General features: G+C 39.4%; 1 protein-coding gene across 3 annotated transcripts in view; it reads left to right on the forward strand.

Moving 5' to 3' along the window:
* The first annotated feature begins 865 nt into the window (after positions 1 to 865).
* The window catches only part of LOC126236763 (UPF0488 protein CG14286-like), a 718,241-nt gene continuing 694,545 nt past the window's right edge, over positions 866 to 24,561 (forward strand). The window contains exons 1-4 of one of the 3 annotated variants that reach the window (XR_007544983.1): positions 1,244 to 1,736; positions 5,234 to 5,408; positions 19,004 to 19,139; positions 22,971 to 23,317. Coding sequence is in view for 2 of the 3 variants with exons in the window: in XM_049946321.1 (XP_049802278.1) it covers positions 1,219 to 1,236; positions 5,234 to 5,408 (193 nt within the window). In the remaining variant the exon portion in view is untranslated. The other 2 variants (XM_049946321.1, XM_049946320.1) reach the window with 2 other exon arrangements.

Here is a 24,561-nt window from a genome sequence, read left to right on the forward strand (position 1 = left end):
AGTGTGGAAAACACATATGGTATTATGGCTTTGGTGTTTCGTGTCTTCGGCAAACCGATGCTATTACAACCACAGAAGGCACAAACCATCACAATGACAGCAGTGTGTCTGCACAATTTTTTAAGAAGAAATTCGGAGTCAAGAAGTTATTACCAGGAAGCTTAGATTCTTTTTGTCAACGAACAGGTGAAGTCATTCCAGGGGCATGGAAACAAGATGCTAATGCATCCTCCATTACTGCACTCCCAAATCTACCTCGGAGAACTTCTCAAACATTCAAGGAAATTCGCGACGAATTTGCCAACTACTTTGTGAGCTCACAAGGAGCTGTTCCATGGCAAAATAATTACAGTTAAAATTGTTGTACAAGAGAACAAAATTAATCATATACAAGTATAACCTTATGTGCCTCTTCAATTGTGTCCCGGGTCTCCTTTGTTTCCTGGATATCATCCAGGAAACGTAGATATTTAAATCCAAACCACTTCGTTTCGTAAAGTGTGTCAGTACCAGATCCACATTTTTTTACTTTCCTCTATTTTTATTTCCTCTCGTCGGTACTGAGACAAGAGAGATTTAATTCTTTTGTCCGCGTCACTGCTGCTGGTGCCGAGCACCGCAGCAGCTTTTAGTGATGAATCATGTTTGATTTTAGTATTTTTGTAACCTTCGCAACGTTCCTCATAGAGCGATATCAACTGGAAAATTTTGTCTCGTAACCACTGCATTTCAAATAAAAATGAAGGGACGTGAAATTAACGCACCACTGCACTCCAGATCAGAGCAAACGAACACTAGCGCTGCGCAGTCATAGCAGGCCACGAACAATGTTTCATTGATCTCTACCGACGTAGTAGCGGAACATTGATTTTCTGTTGCGAACATGTTGCCACCATGTTGCGAACATCGGTAGTCCATTACTAGCCAGTAGCCACGAACAATGTTCCGTACAATGTTACGATCTTAGTGTAAACGCGCCTTTACAAACAATACCAACTTACTCTACGGACACAAGTTAACCTGGTTATGCACCACAGCTACTAGGGGGCACTGCTTCTATGCATTCCTCAGTTTTTTAAGTGACTTCAATGAGAAGACGTGTGGGGTTAGGTTTGTGTGTGTGTACTAAGGTGCAAAGTAGATCTAAAAAGAGCATACATATCAGAGGATAAAGCCTATCGCCCGAAAGAAAGTGATTGGAAAACATTATAATCGAGAATGCCTCAGACAAGAAAAGTACGCTTGTATTGGTAGATTATTCTGATGTTTTCGTACTTGAATTATGTGTAGGTTAGCAAGTGAGATTTGAAGAAAAAAGGAAGGAAGATTAGGGTTTAACGGCACGTCGATATCGATGTCTTAGAGACGGAAGATTTCACGAGTTGGAGGTGAAAGGATATATTAATCGATCAGTATAGTTCATCTGATATATAGAGAAGCTACATGCGATACAAAGCATTGAGTGTTTTAGAACTAAACATCACAATGTAGTTGAAATGTTTCAGTTAATGGACCCAGGCAATATTGTACTGCCTTCCACTGTGACTACTCAGTGTTCCCGTATAGCGTGGCGCAGGCAGCTGAGTTAGCTGTATGCGTTCTGTGAATGTGATGTTTTCGTACTTGAGTTATTTACAGGTTAGCAAGTGAGATTTGAAGAAAAAAGGAAGGAAGATTAGGGTTTAACAGCACGTGGATGCCGATGTCTTAGAGACGGAAGATTTCAAGAGTTGGAGGTAAAAGCATATATTAATCGATCAGTATAGTTCATCTAATATATAGAGAAGCTACATGCGATACAAAGCATTGAGTATTTTGGTTCTAAACATCACAATGTAGTTGAAATGTTTCAGTTAATGGACCCAGGCAACATTGTACTGCCTTCCACTGTGACTACTCAGTGTTCCCGTATAGCGTGGCGCAGGCAGCTGAGTTAGCTGTATGCGTTATTTGAATTTGAACCCCAGAATGTTAATATCCGTAATGTGTATCATTGAGAAAGTTGTGTAATATTTATGTAAAGACATTTGTTGATGAGAACTGACAGGCTGCATCTTTCTTCTTTTAGTGTTCAAGCCTGAGTTTGGTTTGCAGCAGAGCACCATTCCTCTCTTTTCTCTGCCTTCCTCTTCATTTCTACGTATATGTTACATTCAGTGTCATTCATGATCTGTTGCATGTATGATATCCTTGGTCACTCCCGCTGATTCCTTCCCTCAATAGCTCCTTCTGCTATTTCTACGTATATGTTACATTCAGTGTCATTCATGATCTGTTGCATGTATGATATCCTTGGTCGTTCCCGCTGATTCCTTCCCTCAATAGCTCCTTCTGCTATTATTCCAACGATGTTATTGTGTTGTAGGATGTGCCCTACAAGTTTGTCTCTTCTTGTTTGGATGTGCCTCCACCGAAATCTGGTTTCCTAGACTCTTCTAAGCACTTCTTCATGTGTTACTTTGTCTGATCATCATCATCATCCTTCTATACCATAGTACCACATCTCCCGGGCCTTTAGCCATCTTCTCTCTTCTCTTCCCATTGTCAAGTTTCACAAGCATGTGATATTAAAGTTCAGTACTGTTCACATTTTGTAGCTGCTGCCTTCTTTGCTATAGGAACAATGATGCATTTCTGGAAGTCTGTCTGTATCTCTCCTGTGTTATAGATGGACCTAAAAGTTTAAGGAGTATCCTTTTCATGCTGTCATCAGCATTCTTTATTAGTTCTGCAGGGATATCTTCAATACCCGTTGGTTTGTTGTCATGTGGTTCTTTTAGAGCTTTGTCAAATTATTTTTGCAGCGCGCTTCGATAGAGGATCATTTAGTAATCGCAAAAGCGTTACGGAGATGATAGGTAAACTCCAGTGGAAGACTGCAGGAGAGACGCTCAGTAGCTTGGTACGGGCTTTTGTTGAAATTTCGAGAACATACCTTCACCGAAGAGTCAAGCAGTATATTGCTCCCTCCTACGTATATCTCGCAAAGAGACTATGAGGATAAAATCAGAGAGATTAGAGCCCACACAGAGGCATACCGACAATCCTTCTTTCCACGAATAATATGAGACTGGAATAGAAGGGAGAACCGATAGAGGTACTCAAGGTACCCTCTGCCACACACTGTCAGGTGGCTTGCGGAGTATGGATATAGATGTAGATGTCATCTCCCTTGTCATCTTCGTCTACTTGCTCTTCTCTTTGTATTACTTTTTCCGAAAGAGGTGTTCTACAACTCCTTTGTGTATTCTTTCAATCTCTTCACCAAACAGCGTTTTCCCCTCTTTATTTTCTAATGTAGCTGAGAGTGTTGTTTTAAGTTTGTTACAAAATTTATTTGCTGTTCTGTAGGCTAAATCAGTTCTTCCGTTCTGCATATTTTTTTAGACTTCCCTGCATATTTCCTCAAGAAAATTTTCTTTTGCCTTCCTAGATTACCTATTGACTAAATTCCGTAGTCTTGTGTATGCAGCTTTTCCTTGTTCAACAGGTGCATTTTTTGTCAACAGGTGCCTTTTTTGTATAATCTCATGTTTTCTAATGGCTCAATAATATCTGTTGTAATCCATTCAATAGCATAGTGCTTTGCCAGTCTCTCAGTTTTCAGTTTTTCTAGTTCCCATTTAAGTTTTACTGGCTTCTTCTTCAAACATTTAAATCTGAGTGAACTTTTCATCAGGGCCAGGTTATGGTCACTGCCTATGTCTGCAGATGGATAGCTCCTGCAATCTTTTACCTGGTTCCTAAAATGTGCTTTCACTAGAATGTAATCAATCTGTTGTCTCCTCAGGTCTCCAGGGGCCTTCCATGTGTATCTTCTTTGTTTGTGATGTGGGAAAAGTGTGTTTGCAACAACTAATTGGTGCCTTGAGCAGAAGTCGATTAGTCGATCTCCTCTTTCATTTCTTCGTCAAAGTCCATATTTGCCAACAATTCCTTCCTCCGGTTCTTCACCCACAATCGCATTCCAGTCCCCAGTGGCAGTCATGTGCTCATCTCCCTTAACATTTCTCATTGCATTACTTATTTCTTCATATATTTCATCAATGACTGCATCTTCTTCTTTGGATGTTGGCATGTATATTTGTATTATCAGAGTGTCCTTTGGTTTAGTTTCAAGTTTGACTAGCATTATTCAAGAGTTATATTGCACATATCCCTTGACAAGTGAGCCATAGTTTTTCCTCAAAATTATTCCAACTCCTCCCATTTCCGGTCTATTTTGGTCGGTTCCAATGTGAATGACTGTATTCTTCAGACCAGAAATCACCTGGTTGGGGCCATCTCCTCTCAGATATGCCTAGGATATCAATTTCCAATCGTTCCATTTCAAGTTTTAGATTTTCTTATTTGCTACACTGAAGCAGCGTTCTCATGTTCCAAGTTGCTATGTTAAAATTGGGATTCTTTTTCTTCGCCTTGTCTGTATCTTTTGCAGTCCCCACCCGGAGATCTGACGGGGGGACTATTTTATCTCCAGAAAATTTTACGGAAGATACTGGCATGGTTTACTGCTGATGCTTGGGATAACCGTACTTCTTTAATATGGTGGTTTCCCCTTGCCTTCCATGTCCTATGCCATTGTAAATCAGCTGGTTCTCCTGCCTTTGGAAATGATTTCTCATTTCCAGGACAAGAGGGTGCCCTGCACAGCAAATGCTGGGGTGATGACTTATCCCTGTCATCCCTCGGTCCATGTCTATGTTAGCCATTACATGAAGTGACACTTCAACTGGCAGGCATATTCTTATAATTTTGATTTATTTATTTTCAAACGACTTTGAATGGACAGTGCTGTGTACTGTGTGTGTCAAGAAACTGACCACCAGTACATACGTGTGTGTGTGTGTGTGTGTGTGTGTGTGTGTGTGTGTGTGTGTTATTAGAATGTTGACAACTGTGAGACAGCACAGTGGAACTGCTTCGGTATTCACCAGGAGTGAATTAAGAAAGAAAGAAAATGTGAAGACATCTAGTTGAATTTGATCTTAAGTGTTATTAATGAAATTTAATCATTAGGCACCAACTTGTCCAGTTGGATTTTATGGTGACCATCAATAAACTGTCACAAGGAAATTTGGAGGAAATGCTTCACATAACACACTAACACACTGTTGTTTACGTATGTATAGCTACATCCTTGTGTGATAGGCATTGCAGTATGATAGAATGTTTATAGGTTGTATGATAGTGTTATTTGATAAATAAATAATGTGATCTGTCTTTTTCATAGGGTCATACTTCCAAGGGTAAAAATGGATCAAAACCAATCCATAATGGTAATGACCAAATTTCTCCAAGTGCAGAAGATAGCAGTGAACAGACACAGCAGTTTCAGTTAGAATTGTACTGGTGTATTCGCCAGTTGGAGGCAGTGCTTCATACAGATAAAATGACTCCAAGGCAAGGTAAGAGAGAGAGGGAGAGGGGGGGGGGTGTTAACACTCATTCTGTGAACATAAGAGAATAAAAAAATTAAAAAGCTGTGTGAAGGTTATATAGGAATGGTTAAAGATGTGGTAAAAATTGTTGATGTATGATATATGAACATAATAGGTTATCTATCAAAATATTTGTCATATTATTGTCTATGATGTATTACAGCTTTTTTGAGTTACCTTGTAGTCTGTCCTTTATAACAAGAAGTGTGTGAAATGGATTGAACATAGACTTTGGACTATGCCACAGAGCACTCTGATTCGGTAACATTCATTTTTATTGACATCTGTTGTCTTCACTAACCCTCAAGGCATGTCACCTTTCCAACCCTGTGTGTTGGGCATAACCAATAATTCAACTAACAACGTCAAAGGTATGTGGAATGTTATAAAAAGTGAGACAGGTGTTGCTCCCCTAAAGGCTTCCTACATCGTCATTAACCACAACAATATATAATTAGTGATAAACCCCCCCCCGCCCCTCCCAAGATCTTCAATGAACACTTCCTAAGTGTCACTGAACACACAGGTTGTAAGTCAAATCTTTGTGAGACGGTCAGTTTTAACAAATAGCAAGATCTAAACACTACACTGAAATGATTTATTTTCTACATTGTGACCATCACCTCAGTTTAAAGTCACTGTGCAATAACCACACATAGATGGCAATTGGCAGTGCTAACAGTGAAGGGTATATAAAGCGTGTCAGGAAAGGGGGGGGGGAGGGTAAGAAAAAGTGCAGTTTGTGTAATGCAAAAAGGAGCGATTTATCTGAAATTCGGTGTGGCATGATCATTGGCCTTTGGACCTAGGGTGGAAGCATTTCCGAAACGGCTAAGTTTGTAGACTGTTGCTTGCTACCATGGTTAAAGTGTACTGTGCATGGAAAAATGGCACTATCCAAAACTGGCACCGAGTAACTGTGGTGCAAGGTTGAATGACGGCTGCAGAGATGTCTGCAAGCGATTAGACATGTGGTTGTTGAGCAACTGACCAACCAGATGAAACAAGTGGTTACCAACAGTTTATACTTAAAAATCATTCAGTGGACATTACTGGGTATGTGCCTACACAGCAGGCACCAGGTTCATCCACTTATGCTGAATGCTGTTCATCAGTGACGAAGGCTTGAATTTGCATGCCAGTACCACAACTGTACATCCACTGGTCCACTGAGTGGTGACAGGCAGCCTTTTCAGATGAATAATGTTTTGTGCTCTGTCAGACAGCTGACTGTTGGCATGTATGGCATGAAACATATGAAAACAAATATTCTGCAACAATCGTCGGAAGGGCCCAAGCCAAAGGAGGGAGTGTTATGATCTGGGGAATGTTTTCATGGCATTCCCTGGGTGATCTCATCATTCTGTAAGGCACAGTGCATCAACAGAAGTATGCATCTATCCTTGGGCACATGCCCACCCCTACATGCAGTTTCTTTGTCCTTGGTATCTACAAGCCGAACAATGCAGTTTGACACAGCCCAAAATTTATGTGCATGGTTTGGACAGCACCAGGATGAGTTTTATACTCCATGGCCAACAAACTCACCGCATTTAAGCCCAATCGAGAATCTGTGGGACCATCTCAATCAGGCTGTTCATACAATGGATCCCCAACTGAGAAATCTTGCATAGCTGGCCATGGCGCTGGAGTTGACATGGCTCCACATCCTTATTGCACCTCCCAGAACCTCACTGACTCTCTTCCTGCATGTCACAGAGCAGTATGCACTGTGAAAGATGATTATTCTAGCTTTCGACAGCTGGTCACATTGTGACTGGACAATGTATAAGAACCAGAGAACTTAAGAATACCATTGTGTCATTAAAAAATTATCCTTAATCTAGCTTGGATAATACCTCAAGCAAGCAACTGAAACAATACTCTAGCAAATATGTTAATACTGAGCCACTTCGTTGACTTGGCAATCGACTGAGGTTTATTCCCACTTTTAAACCGTTTTTTATTTTTTTTTTTAAGAAAAGGGTGCTTCAGAGATGAACAATTACAGTTTGATTTCACATCTTACAGTGTCTTCAATAGTATTTGACAGATGGTTGAATGCAAGGATTGTCAAAAACCTTGAACACTTAAGTATTTTATATAAAGAACAATTTGGTTTAAAAAAAGGCATTGACTGAACAAGCAGTAGTATTTTATATAGAAAACAATTTGGTTAAAAAAAGCATTGACTGAACAGTAAGTCTTCAAATTTTTGAAGATATTTTAGTCAATAAAGGAGGACAGTTCACCAGTGGCTGTCTTCTGTGATCTGACTACAATACCTTCAGTTGAGTGGCTCACCAGCTACTATCAGAGTAAGCCCAGCAGTATTGTATCAGGGGCTCATTAGGTAACCTGCCAAAATCTAACAGGAAGCAGAAAGTAATTATGGAAGTTGTGGATTACGAATCAGGACCACCTGTCGTCTCAGACTGCGGTGTTATTGGTAAAGGAATCTCACAGGATTGGGTCCTTTGTTTCTAATTTTTAATAATGATCTGCCTGCTGCTGTGAATAGTGTTGAGTGCAAATATACCATGTTTACAGATGACATCAACGTTTCAACAGCAAATCTGCCAGACATTTTAGTAAAGATGAAGTTTACACTCATGTGGTCTATAGTGCTGTAGTCATTCATGTTAGATGGCCAATAACCATTGATCACAACCAGTCAGCTGCCAGTCTACATTGGGGAAGCACCAGGAGACTAGTGAATCATATAAATAGCTTTCTCTATTTCTTTTCATTGTTTGATACTCAAGTTAGTAGTACTAGGACGGATAGGTTGCGTGCATGCTGTATGCAGACTCAGGAGCAGCTGGCTGCAGTTTGTGAACAACTGAAGATACTTATGGCCACATTCAACAGTCTGCAGGCTGCTGCCTCGGGGTGTGGCAGCAGTGGATAAACTGGCCCTAGCAGTGGGGTACCTCAGATGTCTCTTCTTTTGCGTGTGGGCACCTTCCAGTGTACCCAACACAGGACTCCACATTCACTGCACTTGTTACTCCAAGTTCCAATATTCACTCAGTGTGTTTACTGGGGGGCCTCATCCAGACGTGGAGGACACTGTGCTTGTGGCTAAGGAGGGGGCAGGGTGCGGTAGTTGGCAGTGCAAACAAAGCTCACAATTTGCAGCATCGTACCCAGAGTTGATCAGGATCCTTTGGTTTGCTGCCGAGTGGAGAGTCTAAACCAGAGGCTCCGTTGAGTCTGTGGTTGTCATGGCTGCAGATTTCCAGACCTATGTTGTGGGGTGTAGAGTTGTACAACTGCTCTTGATTGGTCAGGGAAGCTCTACACAAAGAAAGCTACTACTCAGGTAGTGGAGTGCGAAGGTTTTTTTTTTTTTTTTTTTTTTTTTTTTTTTTTTTTTTTTTTTTTTTTTTTAAGACTAGGCGCTAGTTTTAGGTCCTCTGATATGCATAGCGTGGAAACTGATAGTGTACAAAATAGGCACTTCAACTGTCAAAATGTTAACAGTAAATTATTGAACTATTCAAATGTTTAGCAAATTATGGAATGTATATTGAAAAGACAGTTAGGTGCTGTAGGAGGGTGAGGGTTCATTGCCGTCAACAAAAATATTCTGTCTGTTGGGGACAAAATTGAGTCTGACTGTGAAGTTAAGTGGACACAAGTAGCAGGCTTAGGTGAACTCAAGTTAATTATCAAATGATTTACTAGCCAGTTGGTTCTGCTAAAATTATTGTAGAATCATTGAAGGAAAGTCTACGCTCAGCAGCGCGAAAATGCCAAGATCATGCAGTATTAGTTGGAGGTGACTTTAATCTTCGGAACATTGAGTATTGACTGGGACATCTATAGATTCACTGCAGGTGATATGGACGGAAAATCTTGTGAAGTACATTTGAACACAGTTTTCTGAAAGCTGTCTTGAACTACTGGTTAGACAACCCACAGATGGTGGAAATATTTTAGAACTTGTACCTACAAACAGGCCTAATCTTAATGGTGGTGACAGTATAGAGAAGAGATTACTGATGGAGTTGTCATCATACCAATGATGGCTACTAAAACTAATCAATCTGTCAAGAAAGCTAGGAGAGTATTTGTGCAAGAAGAAGCAGATAAGCAGTTACTAGCATCTCATTTGATAAATGAATTGACTTCGTTTAGGTCTAATATGACAGATGTAGGGGAATTATATGAAACGTTTGAACTGATTGTAAATCTTGCTCTGGAGATGTGTGTGCCAAGTGGGTTAAGGATGGAAGGACCCTCCATAGTTTAATAATCACATTGGGAAAATGCTGAAGAAACAGAGATTGTTGCACTCTTGGTTCAAAAAAGGAAATGCAAATGTTCATGGGCAAAAGTTAGTAGAAATTCATGCTTCCTTAATAAGTTCAGTGCGTGAAGCATATAACAGCTTTCACCATCATAGCTTAGTGAAAGATATTGTGAAGAACCCAAGAAAGTTCTGGTCATACTTAAAATCACAAATCGCTAACCAGGTTAAAGGTTTTTGTTTAGTGACTCTTCAAACAGTCTGGGGTGGCAACAGAAGACAACAGAAGGAAAGCTGAAGTTTTAAATTTCATGTTTAAGAAATCATTTACACAGGAGGATCATGCAAACATAGCATTTTCACTTAAAACTTTGGGACTAGTAGGCTGTGGTCAATGTACACAAACTTTAACCAGAACTCGAGGGATTGCCGAATATACAGGCAGTTTAGAGGGCACCACAGTGTATCATGTGATGTCGGTGACAAGATTATTGCTTGTGTTGCCAACATTCTCAATTGAAAGTAATGAGACATCATTCTTAAGTTGCAATGTTGACATCCACATTTTGTCTAATTTAACACCTTTCTCTTTTCTCTTAAAATTATTATGATGTTTATAAATCTCAATAGCCTCTCTTTACACATGTGCATGGTAATGCAATTATTTTGATATGGCACTCGTCTCAGTGAATTTTATTTCAAGATCATCCTCTTGGTAAAGGTGGTCCATTGTGGATGATGTATCTGTATATCCTAGGTGGCTATTCCTCCTGTGTTCAACGAGATGGGTGTTAACACTTTATTTTGTGGTGCCGATATAAACCAGTCGACAACTATTGGGAATTTTATATATAGCCGGTGTAGGCAAGGGATGTTGTATATCTTTTGCTGATCTTGAATATTCTTTTATATTCGTGGTACGTCTGAATGTATTTGCTCAAAACTTTCCCAATACAATCTGTAATGAAGCTGATGAACAGAAGGAAAACTTTCCCTTTGGGTGGCCATCATTCCTCATTGATCCTGATTTTCTCCATAGGGTGAAGTGCTCTATCTATAACCTTGTTAGAACAACTATTCTTCTTGAATGTCGACCATAGATTTTCAAGCTCATCTTTTAGGTAAGCCGGTTCAGAAATTTTGTGCATCCTATCTACCAAGGTTTTAATCATCCCCGTTTTTTGTCTGGAGTGGTGGTTAGAATCTTTATGCAGGTAACATTCAATATGTGTGGCTTTTCTGTATGTGGCCCAATGTCCAATCCCCTCATTTGACAACAGACATATCCAAGAAATTCTGCTGGCTTTTGTTCTGTCTCCATAGCAAATTGTATTTTTGGATTGGTACTGTTGAGATGTACCATGAATGCATCCAATTACTCTGCACCATGTGTCCATCTACTGAAGTATCATTGACATAGAAGTGCCACCTGACTGTCTTTTTCTGGCAGTCGATAACACCTGTTGTTCCAATTTCTTCATAAACAAATTGGCAACAGCTGGAGTAAGGGGACTGCCCATAGCTACCCAATCAATCCGTTCGTAAAAATCATTATTGTATTGAAAATAGGTCGTGGAGTTATTCATACTCTGCCTCACCACAACCTATTTTCAGTACAATAATGATTTTATGAACGGACTGACACGGTACTATGGGTAGTCCTCTTAATCCAGCTGTTGCCAATTTGTTTATGGATAACTTTATATTCGATGCTCCCTCGAGTTCACCATTTTACCTCTGAAGATGTGTCCTGCTGTCGCGGAGGAAATGTTAGGAGAAAGTTATATACATCGACTATGGCGTAACAGCTTGGAAGTTTTAAGTGATATCAGTACCAGCCATGAAATCATACATTGTATGATGAAACATACTGTTGGTTGATTGTCGTACAGACTTTCACGTGGAGGACAGAAATTGGCATCCTTGGCATAGAGAAACAGCTGAAAGAGTTGCAAGCCAATAAGTCACCAGGTCCAGATGGAATACCAATTGGGTTTTACAGAGAATACTCAGTGGTGTTGACCCCTTCCTTCTCTTGCATTTATCGTGAATCTCCCACCCAGTGCAAAGTCCCAAGAGACTGAAAAAAAGTGCTGCTAACTCCTATATAAAAGAAAGGTAAAAGTTCAGATCTGCATAATTACAGACCAATGTCTTTAACATTGGTTTGCTGCAAATTTCTTGAACACATTCAGAGTTCAAATATAATAAGTTTCTTTGAGATGGAAAATTTTTTGTCCACAAATCAGCACATATTTAGAAAGCTTTGCTTGTCCAAAACTCAGCTTGCCCTTTTCTGCCATGATATCCTACAAACCATGGATGGGGGACAGCAGGTGGATTCCATATTCATAGATTTCCCCAAGGCATTTGATATGGTGCCCCACTGCAGACTGTTGATGAAGGTCTAAGCATACAGTTCAGGTTCCGAGATATGTGAGTGGCTCGAAGACTTCTTAAGTGATAGAACCCAGCACATTGTACTTGAATGCGTGTGTTCATCACAGACGAGGGTATCATCAAGAGTGCTCAGGGAAGTGTTATACGACCACTCTTATTCTCTATATACATAAATGATGTGGCAGACAGAGGGAACAGCAATTTATGGCTGCTTGCTGATTATGCTGTGATGTGCTGGAAGGTGTCATTGTTGAGTGTACAAGATGACTTAGAATTCCTTGTTGATGTGTTGAATGACAGCTCGTTCTAAATATAGAAAAAAAAGTGATTTCATGTGAATGAATAGGAAAAAAACTGTGCTATAATGTTTGAATACAGCATTAGCAGGGTATTGCTTGACACAGTCACATTGATTAAATATCTACGTGTAATTTTGCAAAGCAATATGAAATGAAATGAGCATGTCAAGTTGGTAGTAGTGAAGGAGAATGCTGGGCTTCATTTTGTTAGAATTTTGAGTGTGTGTAGCTCAGCCATAAAAGATACAGCATATAGAATGCTAGTGCAACCCACTCTTGAGCACTGTTGGTGTTTGGGACACTATAATTAACGATCAGTAGTAGATAATAGGGAAGTAATATCTACATCTCCATTAGCGTATCTTAAAATTCGAAGCAGTTTCCATGTATTTCTGTGAGTGGGTTTAAAGTAACAGGTGGTGCTGGGTAAGTAGTAAATCAAATAAGCATCAAGTAGAGCTGGATGCATACAGAGGAAAAGGATTTTGTGGCTGTGCCAACATGGCCATCTGGACAGTGAGTAATTGTGATTTTAATGCAGAGGTTTACTATCCTGTGGCATTTGCATCTTTGACTCTGCCTCAAGATTAAAGAGTCAGGTAACCGGAAAAGGAAGTGGACAGTTTGCAGAGTTCTTGGTTTTTCCTGAACTGATGGTGGATCTTTCGCTACAACACAGCCATTGTTTTTCTTGAGAATATTGAAGATTGGTCTGGGGAGGTTGCTTTAATAGAGAAGATCAGAAATGGAGTTTTGCTGATCAATCACTGGCGCTTCAGTTTTGCGTCAAGAGAGGAGATATACCAGTCACCATCTCTTCTCATAACAATCTCAGTAAGAATTCGAGGTGTTTCTTGCATCTGGACTTAATGCTACAAGCTGATGAAGAGCTGTGTAATAATCTGCCATGGCATGGAGTCCAATTTTCTTCTCTGTATTCAGGAGGGGTCTAAGGTTAATAGAGTGGACAATGGAGCTTTTGTCATAGCCTCCGAAAGTAACATTTTTCCTGAGAAGGTTAAGGTCATTGTTTATAGGTGTGATGTTGGGCCTTATTTTCCTCCTCCAGTGAGATTTTTTAGGTGCCAAAGTATCGGACACATACCCTCCCACTGTTCTAATGAGGCTATCTGTAGAGCATGTGGACGGGCATCCCACGATAGCAGCCCTTGTGGCCAAACTCCCTCAATGCGTCAACTCTCTGGAACTGCACCTTCCTCATTCACTGCAGTGCTCCGTGTTCAAGAGGGAGAAGAAAATTCAAGAGTATAAAACACTTGACTGCCTGTCATACCTAGATGGAGAGAAAAAGTTTGAAAGACTTCATTTGAGTGATATAGTCTCAGATTTTGTGACTGGTGTGTCACTGTCCATACATTATGCGGTGACATGATCTTGCACGACACGTCCTGACTCTGGTCTTAGAGCTGGGGGAGGGAATGCCAGCTGCCTTGCCCCCTATGCCTGCAGCACCAGTGGTTCCCACACTGAAGAGAAAATGGGGAAATCTTCACAGAAATTGAAGTCTGACAAGCATAAGCAGAAAGTTAAGCTAATTTCCGAGGCTTCAGATCTTCACTAAGGTGTGGCACGCATCTTTCCAGGCCCCTCAAAACAGATGCCATTGTGTTGCCAACTATGAATCGGCCAGTTCCTTCTGCGTCAGGAGGATACGCCTCACTGTAACTGCTGTAGTTTAGTGGCAATAGCACATTTTCTTGTTGAGTGTGACCTGCTGGCTGGTCTGTGGGAAGGTGTAGGCCTGTTTATCTCACTATCTGCGATCTTTGTGGATGATGAGATGGCCTCTACCAAAGTGTTACATTTTCTGAGGGAGAGCAGATTTTACACTAAACTATAGCAGTCCTCCACTTCAGGGCTGGGGGGGGGGGGGGGGGGGGGAGGGGAGGAGAGTCTTCCCCTATGGTAGGCACACCCCCCCCCCTTATGTGACTGCAAGTTACTTTCTCCCCACCCCCCCTGTGACTGCAAGTTACTTTCTCCCCCCCTCCCCATCCTGTTGTGCTTTTAGATCCGGTTCCAAGATGTCCAGAAATGGCAGACAGCCACCCTTCTCCACTCCATCATAAATTTAATACTCTTGTGGCCTGCGCATCATAGATGGAGCAATATTTGAAGAAGGAGAGTAACTTGACAGAGGTCACTCATATAGTGGCTGTCTTTGCATATGCATCTTCACACCTATTTTTGGTATAAAAGTAGTGATGTGAACTAACGATCTCCAGCAGAACACTCAACTGAAGATGATTGAGTGATTGTCAGCTGAAGTATCATGGCATGAAGTTAATGTTATCAGGCTACAATCGTGAAATTTTGTGGAATTAGGAATAACCCTCTTTAAATAAACTTCTTCTCAACACCAAAGGAGTGGAGCTATTCAATAGGAGTAGGTCATCATTTCAGGATTGTTTTCACAAGCGTAATTTACTGCATGAAAAGTTTTTGTCTCAGTTGTTTATCATTGAGAGAAATGATATTCTGGTCTCGAGGTACCAATATCTGCATGCCACAAGGAGCATTTCATTCGAAGACATGGTGTGGTTGGATGAGACATGGGTTTACGCTTGTCTCATGTTGACCAAGGGGTGGATGGACCACACAGGACAAGTAATGACGAAAGCACCATTAGGAGAAGGTGACAGGTTAATGGTGCTTTACACTGGCTCTGTTTATTACTGGTCCACTTCAGGAAGCAAAGTGACTGTTGTGAGCAAATGAATGCTATAATTTTCATGGACTGGTTTTCTAGTGTTCTGTGGCAAAATATTCCTGTGAATTTGACAGTAGTGATGGACAATGTGCCATACCACTCTCTTGTGATAAAGGAAGCTCTAACAGTACAGTCGAGGGAAGTGGATATTTTACTTTGAGTACAAAGAATTGTTGTATTGAATAAAATAGAACCTGGAATGAATAAGGTAGAGTTAATGGAATTTGTAATTGAGCATAAAAGGGTCGAGGTCAAAGATAATGGGGCAAGAAACAAGAAGCAGCTTATGCTCAATGAGGTTGAAATTCTGATAAAAGAAACCATTGCAGATGTTATCCTACAGGACTAGTTGTAATGTAGCAGAATAAGACAGTGTTAAATGAAGAATACAATTCCACACATATCGGAAATTGCTATACCATCATGCTGTGTTGTTTATGCAAAGGGCATGCAGAAGTTTAAATTGTAACATTGCTAGCTTAATGTATGTACGAAAACGTGTTAACTTATGATGAAATGAAACCAGTGATATTCAGTTACAACCTATTTATAAGAAGATTGTATTGCAATCCAAAAATATGTTAAACATAATGTAAACATGAAGGCTGAAATTATTCTTTGTGGGATTAATACAGTGAAGAGTAATAGTAATTATGATAGAGCTGACTGCAGGATTCATGTTAGGAACAAAAGTTGTACTGTAATTGAAAAGCAATTAACAGAAAAGATTAAGGCATTATTAATGATGCTTGTTTCATGAAATTTTAATATGAAAACAGATTTTTCAACTAGTAAGTGTATCATAGATATTGTCATGATTGGTAAAGCTAAAATCTTTAACCAGTTTTATGAAAGTGTATAAATTTAAATTTTAAGTTCAGTTATGCTCGATTTAAACAATATGTAGAACGCTTCTGTAATTGTTCGATCTTATAACACCGTTAGTGACAGTAGTCATGGCAGCAGTTAGTACATGTCAGTCTAGCATCAGCCTTACATCAGGTTTTGGGCACTAAACCTATTTTAAAAGTATTTTGTGTGTTTTGACTATGTTATTTTTTGGCAAACTTGTCCAAATAGCCTGACATTATTTAGAATTGAAACCAGGAGCTTCACACCTCAATCATTTCCTAGAATATCAGCAAGTTAAATAATTGAAATGAAACCACAAAAACTGATTACGTTTTGTGGTCTTGGGTAGTCAGCCATACCAGGAAGGTATGTTGAGGAGACATGGATTCATGATGGACTGCTGGAAGAACAAATTGAAGAGATGATCATTTCGGTTGGCTCCAGTAATGGTTCCAGGTCCAAAGAAGAGAACAGGGATTATTCCTCTGTCGGAGTCACTTCACTTAAACTATAGCTGTAAGTGTGTATAAAAGACTCACTGATGGAAAAAAATGACGAAATCTAGATTTCGTTCCATTCAGTCACAAAATCTTGCAAAATCCCACCCAAAATTTGGAGAATGTAAAAGCGAAAGGACAACATCAGTTGAAGATACACAAGATTTGAAAATTTGGGAAGAACACATTATAAATCATGTAACCTGAAAGGATAAATGTAACACTGTTGTTACCTGGACATATGATAACTTTGTAGAAGTGCAGAGTTGTAACCAACAAGTCACCACAAGAAACTTGCAACAATGGGCACTTGCTGCTGTGAGTGAGTTTCTAGATTTGGAATTCAAAACCTCAGAAACATGATCAGAGAGGTCAAACAAAAGCATAAGATTCATCAAACAGAAATTTGGAAATTTAAGAGAGACTGCCACTCTAGAGGAAACTCTTGCTGGGAAGAGAAGTTTTGAGTGGGGCTCAGGCTCTTACCCCCCCCCCCTCCCCCTCCCCGTTATGACAAGGATTTTGTTATCAACATCGATCAGACAGGCAAGTGGAGAATCCTCATTCATTGACATCAGTTGAAATACTCTTTTTAACCTCACATACAACAAAATATTCACATTTGTATTGCAGGTTGCCAGTAGAAATTGACATATAACCAAATCCTGGACCATTGAGAGGAAAAAGTAGTTCTTGTGAAATGATGGTATATGAACAAAGTAAGCCACTTGTATAAAGTGCAGTATGCTGTAACCCTTCTGGAAAATTATTGCCAACAGTCTACATATGCCAATAAGAGAGTATTGGCCCTTTAGACTGAAGATTCAAACAATGGTGAATGATTATGTGGCAAAGTATGGGACTATCATCATTACTTATCACAATCTGGGAAACTTACAGCAGTCTTAAAGAAAAAGCTTTTGACTGATGTAATGAACTCTTACACGCAGGGGAACGAATTTCCTCTATTAATTTACTCTTGGCAAAAACAAACAAATCCACAATCATGGGATTAGATATTTAAGATGGTGAAAGATTGCCATTGTCCAGTATTAAAATGATCCCCCACTCTCCAGATACATTCTGCTAGTGCAACCTTATGATGTTTCTTGTTATCGTCATGCAAAGAATTTGATAGAAAAGTTTCAAAACTGCTCTTATCTCATTGAGAGAGAAAAAGAAATCACATCCCCATGAGGCTGTACATTCCATTGTACATCAGCTATCCGTGCCGATATTTGGTGAAATGATGTGTTACACATGGTTCACTGCCAAACAGTGCATTGAGAGAGTACCTATTATAAATGTAAATCAAGTTTATTTTTCTGTAGAAACTTTAAAACAATTATGTACTTATAAAAGAACTAGGTGTAATTATAACATGTGTAAGGTGCTGAGAAAATTATTTCTTCCCCTGTTTTTACTATGAATATCATACCAACATGCGTAAATCACAACAGTAAAATAGTGCAAGTATCTAATTTTGTATACAACTTTCTCGTGTACACCTTTCAATCCCTTCCTGGAAATTTATTTGCAAACCTAAATTTTCCTGTTCTTTTAATGCCTGTTGTGAACATATTAATAGATATAATATATTGAGCATTAATTCAGTTTATTTTCAGTGTAAGTAATGTAAAAATTGAAAAATAAAAAGGAAAAAATGTTTCTGCAGAGGGATACAACCCTCAGATTACCATTCCATACTCTTTCTGACGCACCAACTGCTCCCTGGAAACTACTCCAATGTAAATGGCTCATGCCTTGCCCAACCTGCAACAAAAACTGCTATTTTATTCTAAACACACAGCCATCTGGAGCTTCCACTTCTCTCACTTTTATTTCTGGCCAAGCTGTGCGCATACCTAACTTTGGATGAAATTCGTAATGACGAGTAGCCATGATGTGCTTGTTATGTTTTTGTGGTTTGTCCTCCTTGCATTGCTTCACTTCTCCTCATTCCCCGTTTCTTTTGTAAGATTATTGAATTAGTCTTCTTGCTTAAAAATGTCAATTTATGGTTAATTGTTAAGACTGCTTGTACTGCATAGAGACACAGCAACAGTTTTCAGTGGTCACATATTTCATATCATTACATCTTCGTTGATTTCATCTCCTTTGCGCTATTCATCCCTCATGGCTGAATAAATTACAGTCCTGCTCAACTCCGTTCCACCAGTGGTGTTATTTCCATGTAACCTGTTGTAGGACCTTTGGTAGAATGCTTAGAAATTGTAGCTGGAAACATCAGCAACAATGAATTTTTGAGCCAGGTGTGGAGTCATGCTCAGTTAAACTAATGGTTAAAGCAACTTTTATGAAAAGCAGGAAGTCTCTTTTTGAGTTCAGTTAGGGCACAAATTTGGAAATTTTAAGTTTTGTGTGCTGAGAACCAATTGCTTTTTGTGTTGGATAAGACTGCAGAGGTGTCTGTGATCACAGTATTATATATAAATCTTTAGTGTTGCTTGCAGCTCGCATACGTTGCGTAGCTTTATGGTAGTACAGCTAAATTACTTTTGTTCCAGCTCAAGATGCCAGTCGCGCATTGAATGTGCTAAAGAGCAAAATTGCACCTTTAATAAAAAAAACGCCAAGTTATGAGGACAACATTTGGTGACTACAGAGTCAAAATGTCGGAGGAGGAAAAGCAATTTAACAAGAGTATGATAACTTTTAAAATTAGATATGTACTTTAATTAGTGCTTACACCACTAATCTTGTGTGAAGTGAAGTGGTTGTCTGTCTTTGTAGCAGAAGTTGTGTTATGGTAGAACCAGGAATTGGAAACTCAAGAATTCTTTAGATAAATGATTTAATTGAATTTGATGATTATCAAAAAATTGGCCTAAGAAGAAATGTAGAACTTGAGAAAATACAAAAATTTCAAGTTGCTGTGAAGGGAAACTGCAAAATTGATATAGGATAAATGGCTGATAGAAGGTGACTTCTGAAAATTATGATTGCAGCCAGAAAGAATTATAAAATGAAAGACTGTGTAGAATTAGCAGTGCAAATTGTAACTGACAAAAATATTTGTTTAGTGGATGTTAAATATGAGTACCATAATAACTCATTTGAAAAAAAAAATTTGTAAATTTTACTGCATGCTTTAGAAATTGTTACCTCTTTCTTTCTGTTGTGCTATATTTTAAAGTGCTTTGAAACCATCAGATTAATGTAATACCTAGAAAGGACATGACAGCATAGTAGGTGCAAATAATAAGACAGAATTGCTTCAGGGGCAAAATATTTGGTACTGCCAACAGTCAAACTTAAAAGTACATGACACTATCCTGCTTTTGAAACTTTTAGTTTCTTCCTGGGGCGGAGCAGGCAAGGCGAAATATGTTGGAGAAGGTAACTCAGCCCCCAATTTAGAGACATATATAAGAGGGGCATTCAGTAAGTAATGAACACTTTTCTTTTCTGGTCCAATTGTGGTTGAAAAAATGCGAAATTTTTTGTTGGGCATTTTGGGGAATTGCCACTTCAGCACCTATAGTTTCATGACTTATAGGTGGCAGTGCAGTACTAGCCTTCAAGATGGTATCTGTAATGGAGTTGCATTCAAGCAGAAAGCTGTCATTGAGTTTCTTTTGGCAGAAAACCAGAGCATCGAAAATATTCATAGGTACCTGCAGAGTGTTTAAGGAGACCTGGCAGTAAACAAAACCTTCTTGAGTCATTGTGCATTGTGTGTCTCATCATTGCAACAAGGTCACACAAACCTGTCAGATCTCCTGTGTGCCAGCTGGCCACACACAGCTGTGACTTATGTAATGTTGGAATGTGCAGACACTCTCATTCAAGGTAATCGATGGATCACATGCTCAGCTGGGCATTTCTGTTGGTAGTGCTGACACACTTGTCCGTCAGTTGGGGTGCTCAAAGGTGTGTACCTGGCTGGGTCCTCGACACCTAACAGAAAGCCTTAGAGAGCAACAAAAGACCATCTATGTGGAACTGCTTGCACGTTTTGAGGCTGATCATGACCCTTTTTGTTTGAACATTGTCACAGGCAGTGAAATATTGGTTCATCCCTTCGAACCAGAAACAGAACTGCAATCCGTGTACTGGTGACACACCACCTCTCCTCCGAAGAAAATGTTCAAAACTGCATCCTGAGCCGGTAAAGTCATGGTGACCGTCTTCTGGGACTCTGGAGGCTTTATTCTGTCTGATGTCCTCCCTCAGGTTGCAACAATCATCTCTGAAATGTGTTGTGCTACTCTCGGGTAATTGAAGAAATGAGTTCAGTGTGTTTGTTGCCACAAAAATGCAAATGAACTACTCCATGACAATGCAAGGCTTCACACAAGGTTGCGCAGTTGAGAGGTGCTCACACAACTTCATTGGACTGCTCTTCCTCGTGCACCCTACAGCCCGGATCTTGCAGCACCTTCATACTTCCATCTGTTTGGCCTAATGATGGATTTACTATGTTGGAAGTAGTATGTGGGTGATGGGGAGGTTAATGGTGTAGCAAGACTTTGGTTCAGGTATCGACCAGTAGAAGGGTATTGTGCTGGCATACAGGCCCTGCCAGTAAGGTGGTGCAAGGCCATCTCATTGAACAGAGATTATGTTGAAAAATAAGATTTTGTAGCCAAAAGAGTGGGGAGTAATATGGTGTATTGGAATCCTGAATAAAACCAAACTGTTCTCAGAAAAAAGTGTTGCAGTACTTATTGGACTCCCCTCATACATTTAAGGTTTTGCCCTCTGAGTTATAACATAGAAAACCTTTTTATACTTTCTGTTATGTAAGCTAATCTAGAGTCATTAGATAAATACATTAGGTAGTGCCACACCATAGTAGGAAAAAGAAAATAATGAAATTTGAAACACTCATTCATAAAAACATGAGGTTGCATGCTAATGACAATACATATTTCTGAAGACTATTCTTAATCTCAGTTTCAATGCATATATTTCAGTTTTTGACGTGTATGTTTCTACACTAGTTGAGTAGTTTCATTTTGACACTTCAGTCTGCTAAAAATGATATTAAGGAATTGATGATTACTCAGGCAACAAATTATGTTAATATGAGGTATCGTTACAACCATCGTCATCATATGTAAGAGACAGTCAGATGAAGTCAAGACAGATGGAAAAAAGTAAGTAAACTAGTTATTATTTCAAAAGTAAACACCATAACTGTTAATACATTTACCCCAGTGAGACACAAGATGGTCAATGTCTTCATGGAAAAATGTTTAAAGCTGCCTACAGAACCATGATTGTACCCAGGCATTCACTTCATCATCTGGCTTATTGATGGCCATGAATCTCTTTCTTCAGGTCTCCAAAAATGTGGAAATTGCATGGGGAGAAATCAGAACTGTATGCGGGATGTGTAAGGGCTTCCCAGTGAAACTTCTGTGGGTCTGTCCACATTTGCTGAGGTTGTTTCGACTACACTGCAAAATTTATGCTGGGAAGTCCTTACGCGTCCTCCGTAGAATCCTGTTCTCTGCCCATGCAATTTCAGTATTTTGGAGCCCTGAGAAAAGACATTTGTGGCTGTCAATTTGCTTCGGATGAAGAGGTGCACGCCAGGGTACAATAAGCAACTGTAAACATTTTTCCATGAAGGCATTGACTGTCTTGTGTCACAGTGGGGTAGATGTATTAGTAGTCATGGCAATTACTTTTTGAAATCATGCCATATCTTCTACCTTGGTTTCGTTTTCTTTCTGTACACAAAGTATACAGCAGCTCATATAAAAGAAACAGAAATGCTTTGAAGTCAATCATTTCTTGTAGGTTTCTTGTGTCTACCAAGTCTTTCTCTGTCACATGTGTCAGTTCTGAGTGGTTTGCCTCTATATCATGTAGAAAGAAAATACCGAACTTCAACACTTACTCAAGTCATGTGGGCCAGTTTATATCTTTATTCCTTGACAATCTGTTGAGTCTCTAACTGCGGTCCACTGCTTGCATATTTCATAATACATTGGCTCTTATTTTGTAAGTATCATTCCACATTCAAAGTGCTGATATTCAGCCTATCACTGTCATTTCTTTCCATCCAACCAGAATTATGATCTATTATTTTCCTTTCTTTTCTGTTTACATTTACTTGCAATCTTTCTTTGTATTTGTTATGTTTTAACGTCTTCCAAATGCACACATGGGTGTGCACATTCTGTATCCCCACCCCCAAATCCCATGGAAGTAAAAAAAAGACACAAGAGGGAGGGAGGCTGTAGAGTACAATCTACAGAAATGTCACACTATATATTGGAACAGGTTCCCACTGTATTGTTCCAATTCGTCAGTTAGCAATTTGATGTGAACTGTGTGATAACAACTCCACTGTTTATTAGGGTCTTCAGTTGCTCCAGCTGTACCCATTAATGTTGCTCCTGCATGTTTTCTAATTGCAGATACGTATACCAGATGTTTCAAGGTTGTAAATTGTTATCCAGATCTTATTTTGAAAACTTTGGTAGTTATTGCTGATCTTAGTTTTGTTGTATATTTCAGCAAAAACACATCTGAGATTGGCAGCTGTAGAACCAGACAAAAAGTCTCATTTTTTCAAAAAATGTTCTTCATTGGCCAGCAGTACAACAACAAATGCTAAAGAAGAAGAGATGGACAACTGTGATGAGACAAAATGTACTGAAACCTCTGAAGACAGAAAAAAATTATATGAAGCATTAAATGGAAGCTGTTTCAGATTCAACTTTGAATGACAGGTTTATGTAGAATTTTGTGATGTCATCAACAATATTCCATACATAAATACACATTTTATTTGAAATTTCCTTTGTTTATTGGACTTCCAATTCTGTAAATAAATTTTCTATGGAAATTTATGTTTTGACAAATGTATGTGTCAGTAAAGAAATCTGTCATTTTATTAACACCTTTTTAAAACATGCAGAGACATTTATTAAAGAAAAGTAAAAACTGTTTCAAGTGTATCACTCAAATGGCAATGTGAGACTTTTGCACTGGGGAGGGGAGGGGAGGGGTGGTAATGCTCGCAGCATCTGTGGCATTCAGTAAGCCTCACATGCTCCTTGGATGATGCCAAATGGTGGATACTGCAGGGAGCTCAGTCTTTGTCGACTTGGTACAGGTTTCCTGAATTTGGAGAGTATTGATGCCACCAGCCTCCTGTAACCATAAGCTGTGGGCATGCTTCAGCAACATCAAATTTCTTCTTGCAGAATAGGTGTGTCATCTGGGAATAACAACACCCACTATTCTAAAAGACAGACAGAGGCTAGTTGTCCTGATAATCTGGCTGTATTTAGTAATGGAGCTCAAGAAGTTATAAATCAGAATGTGTTTCTTTTTGTTTGATCTAGAGGAAATACGAAGGCATAATGGAGAGACTGATAAGCCTCAGCTTTCATTATGATCTTTAATTCATCAATACGTGAGTATATCATGAAAGGGTTCCTCCGTCTTTGGGCTGAGCTTAGATGCCTAACTCTTTTAGGTGTTACAAATGCTAACAATTTTGCTATATAACATTAAGTAGCATAGATGAAGTGACTTGCGGAACATTTGGAACAGCAGCCCCTGAGTCTGGCACTGACTGCCTGTCTCCAGCAATCAACATCAGCTGTTCTGGGAGCCACTGGGTCTAGAGACGAGACTGCCTGGTATCCACTGAAGAAAGAAAAAAAATCATAGAATAAAAGTTTCAAAGCAGATCCCTTACACAGAAACCAAAAACAAATATAAGGCGATGAAATCCTGCCTTTGCCCCTTGTTATGTTTCTGGTAAAGAAACCTGTCCGCAGCGTAGATGCTTAGATGTTCTACATTACATCTATACTCTGCAGACCGCCATGAGATGCTTGGCAGAGGGTTCATCCCATTTTACCAGTTATTAGGGTTTCTTCCCATTCCATTCACGTATGGAGCGTGGGAAGAATGATTGATTGAATGCCACTGTGTGTTAGTAATTATTCTAATCTTATCCATAAGATCACTATGTGAGCGATATGTAGGAGATTTTAGGATGTTCCTAGAGTCACCATTTAACTTGAAACGATAGTTGATGTGTGCCTTCAAGAGTCTTCCAGTTAAATTCCTTCAGTATCTCTGTGACACTCCC

The sequence above is a fragment of the Schistocerca nitens genome, chromosome 2 (assembly GCF_023898315.1).
Source record: "Schistocerca nitens isolate TAMUIC-IGC-003100 chromosome 2, iqSchNite1.1, whole genome shotgun sequence".
Taxonomy (NCBI): Eukaryota; Metazoa; Arthropoda; class Insecta; order Orthoptera; family Acrididae; genus Schistocerca; species Schistocerca nitens.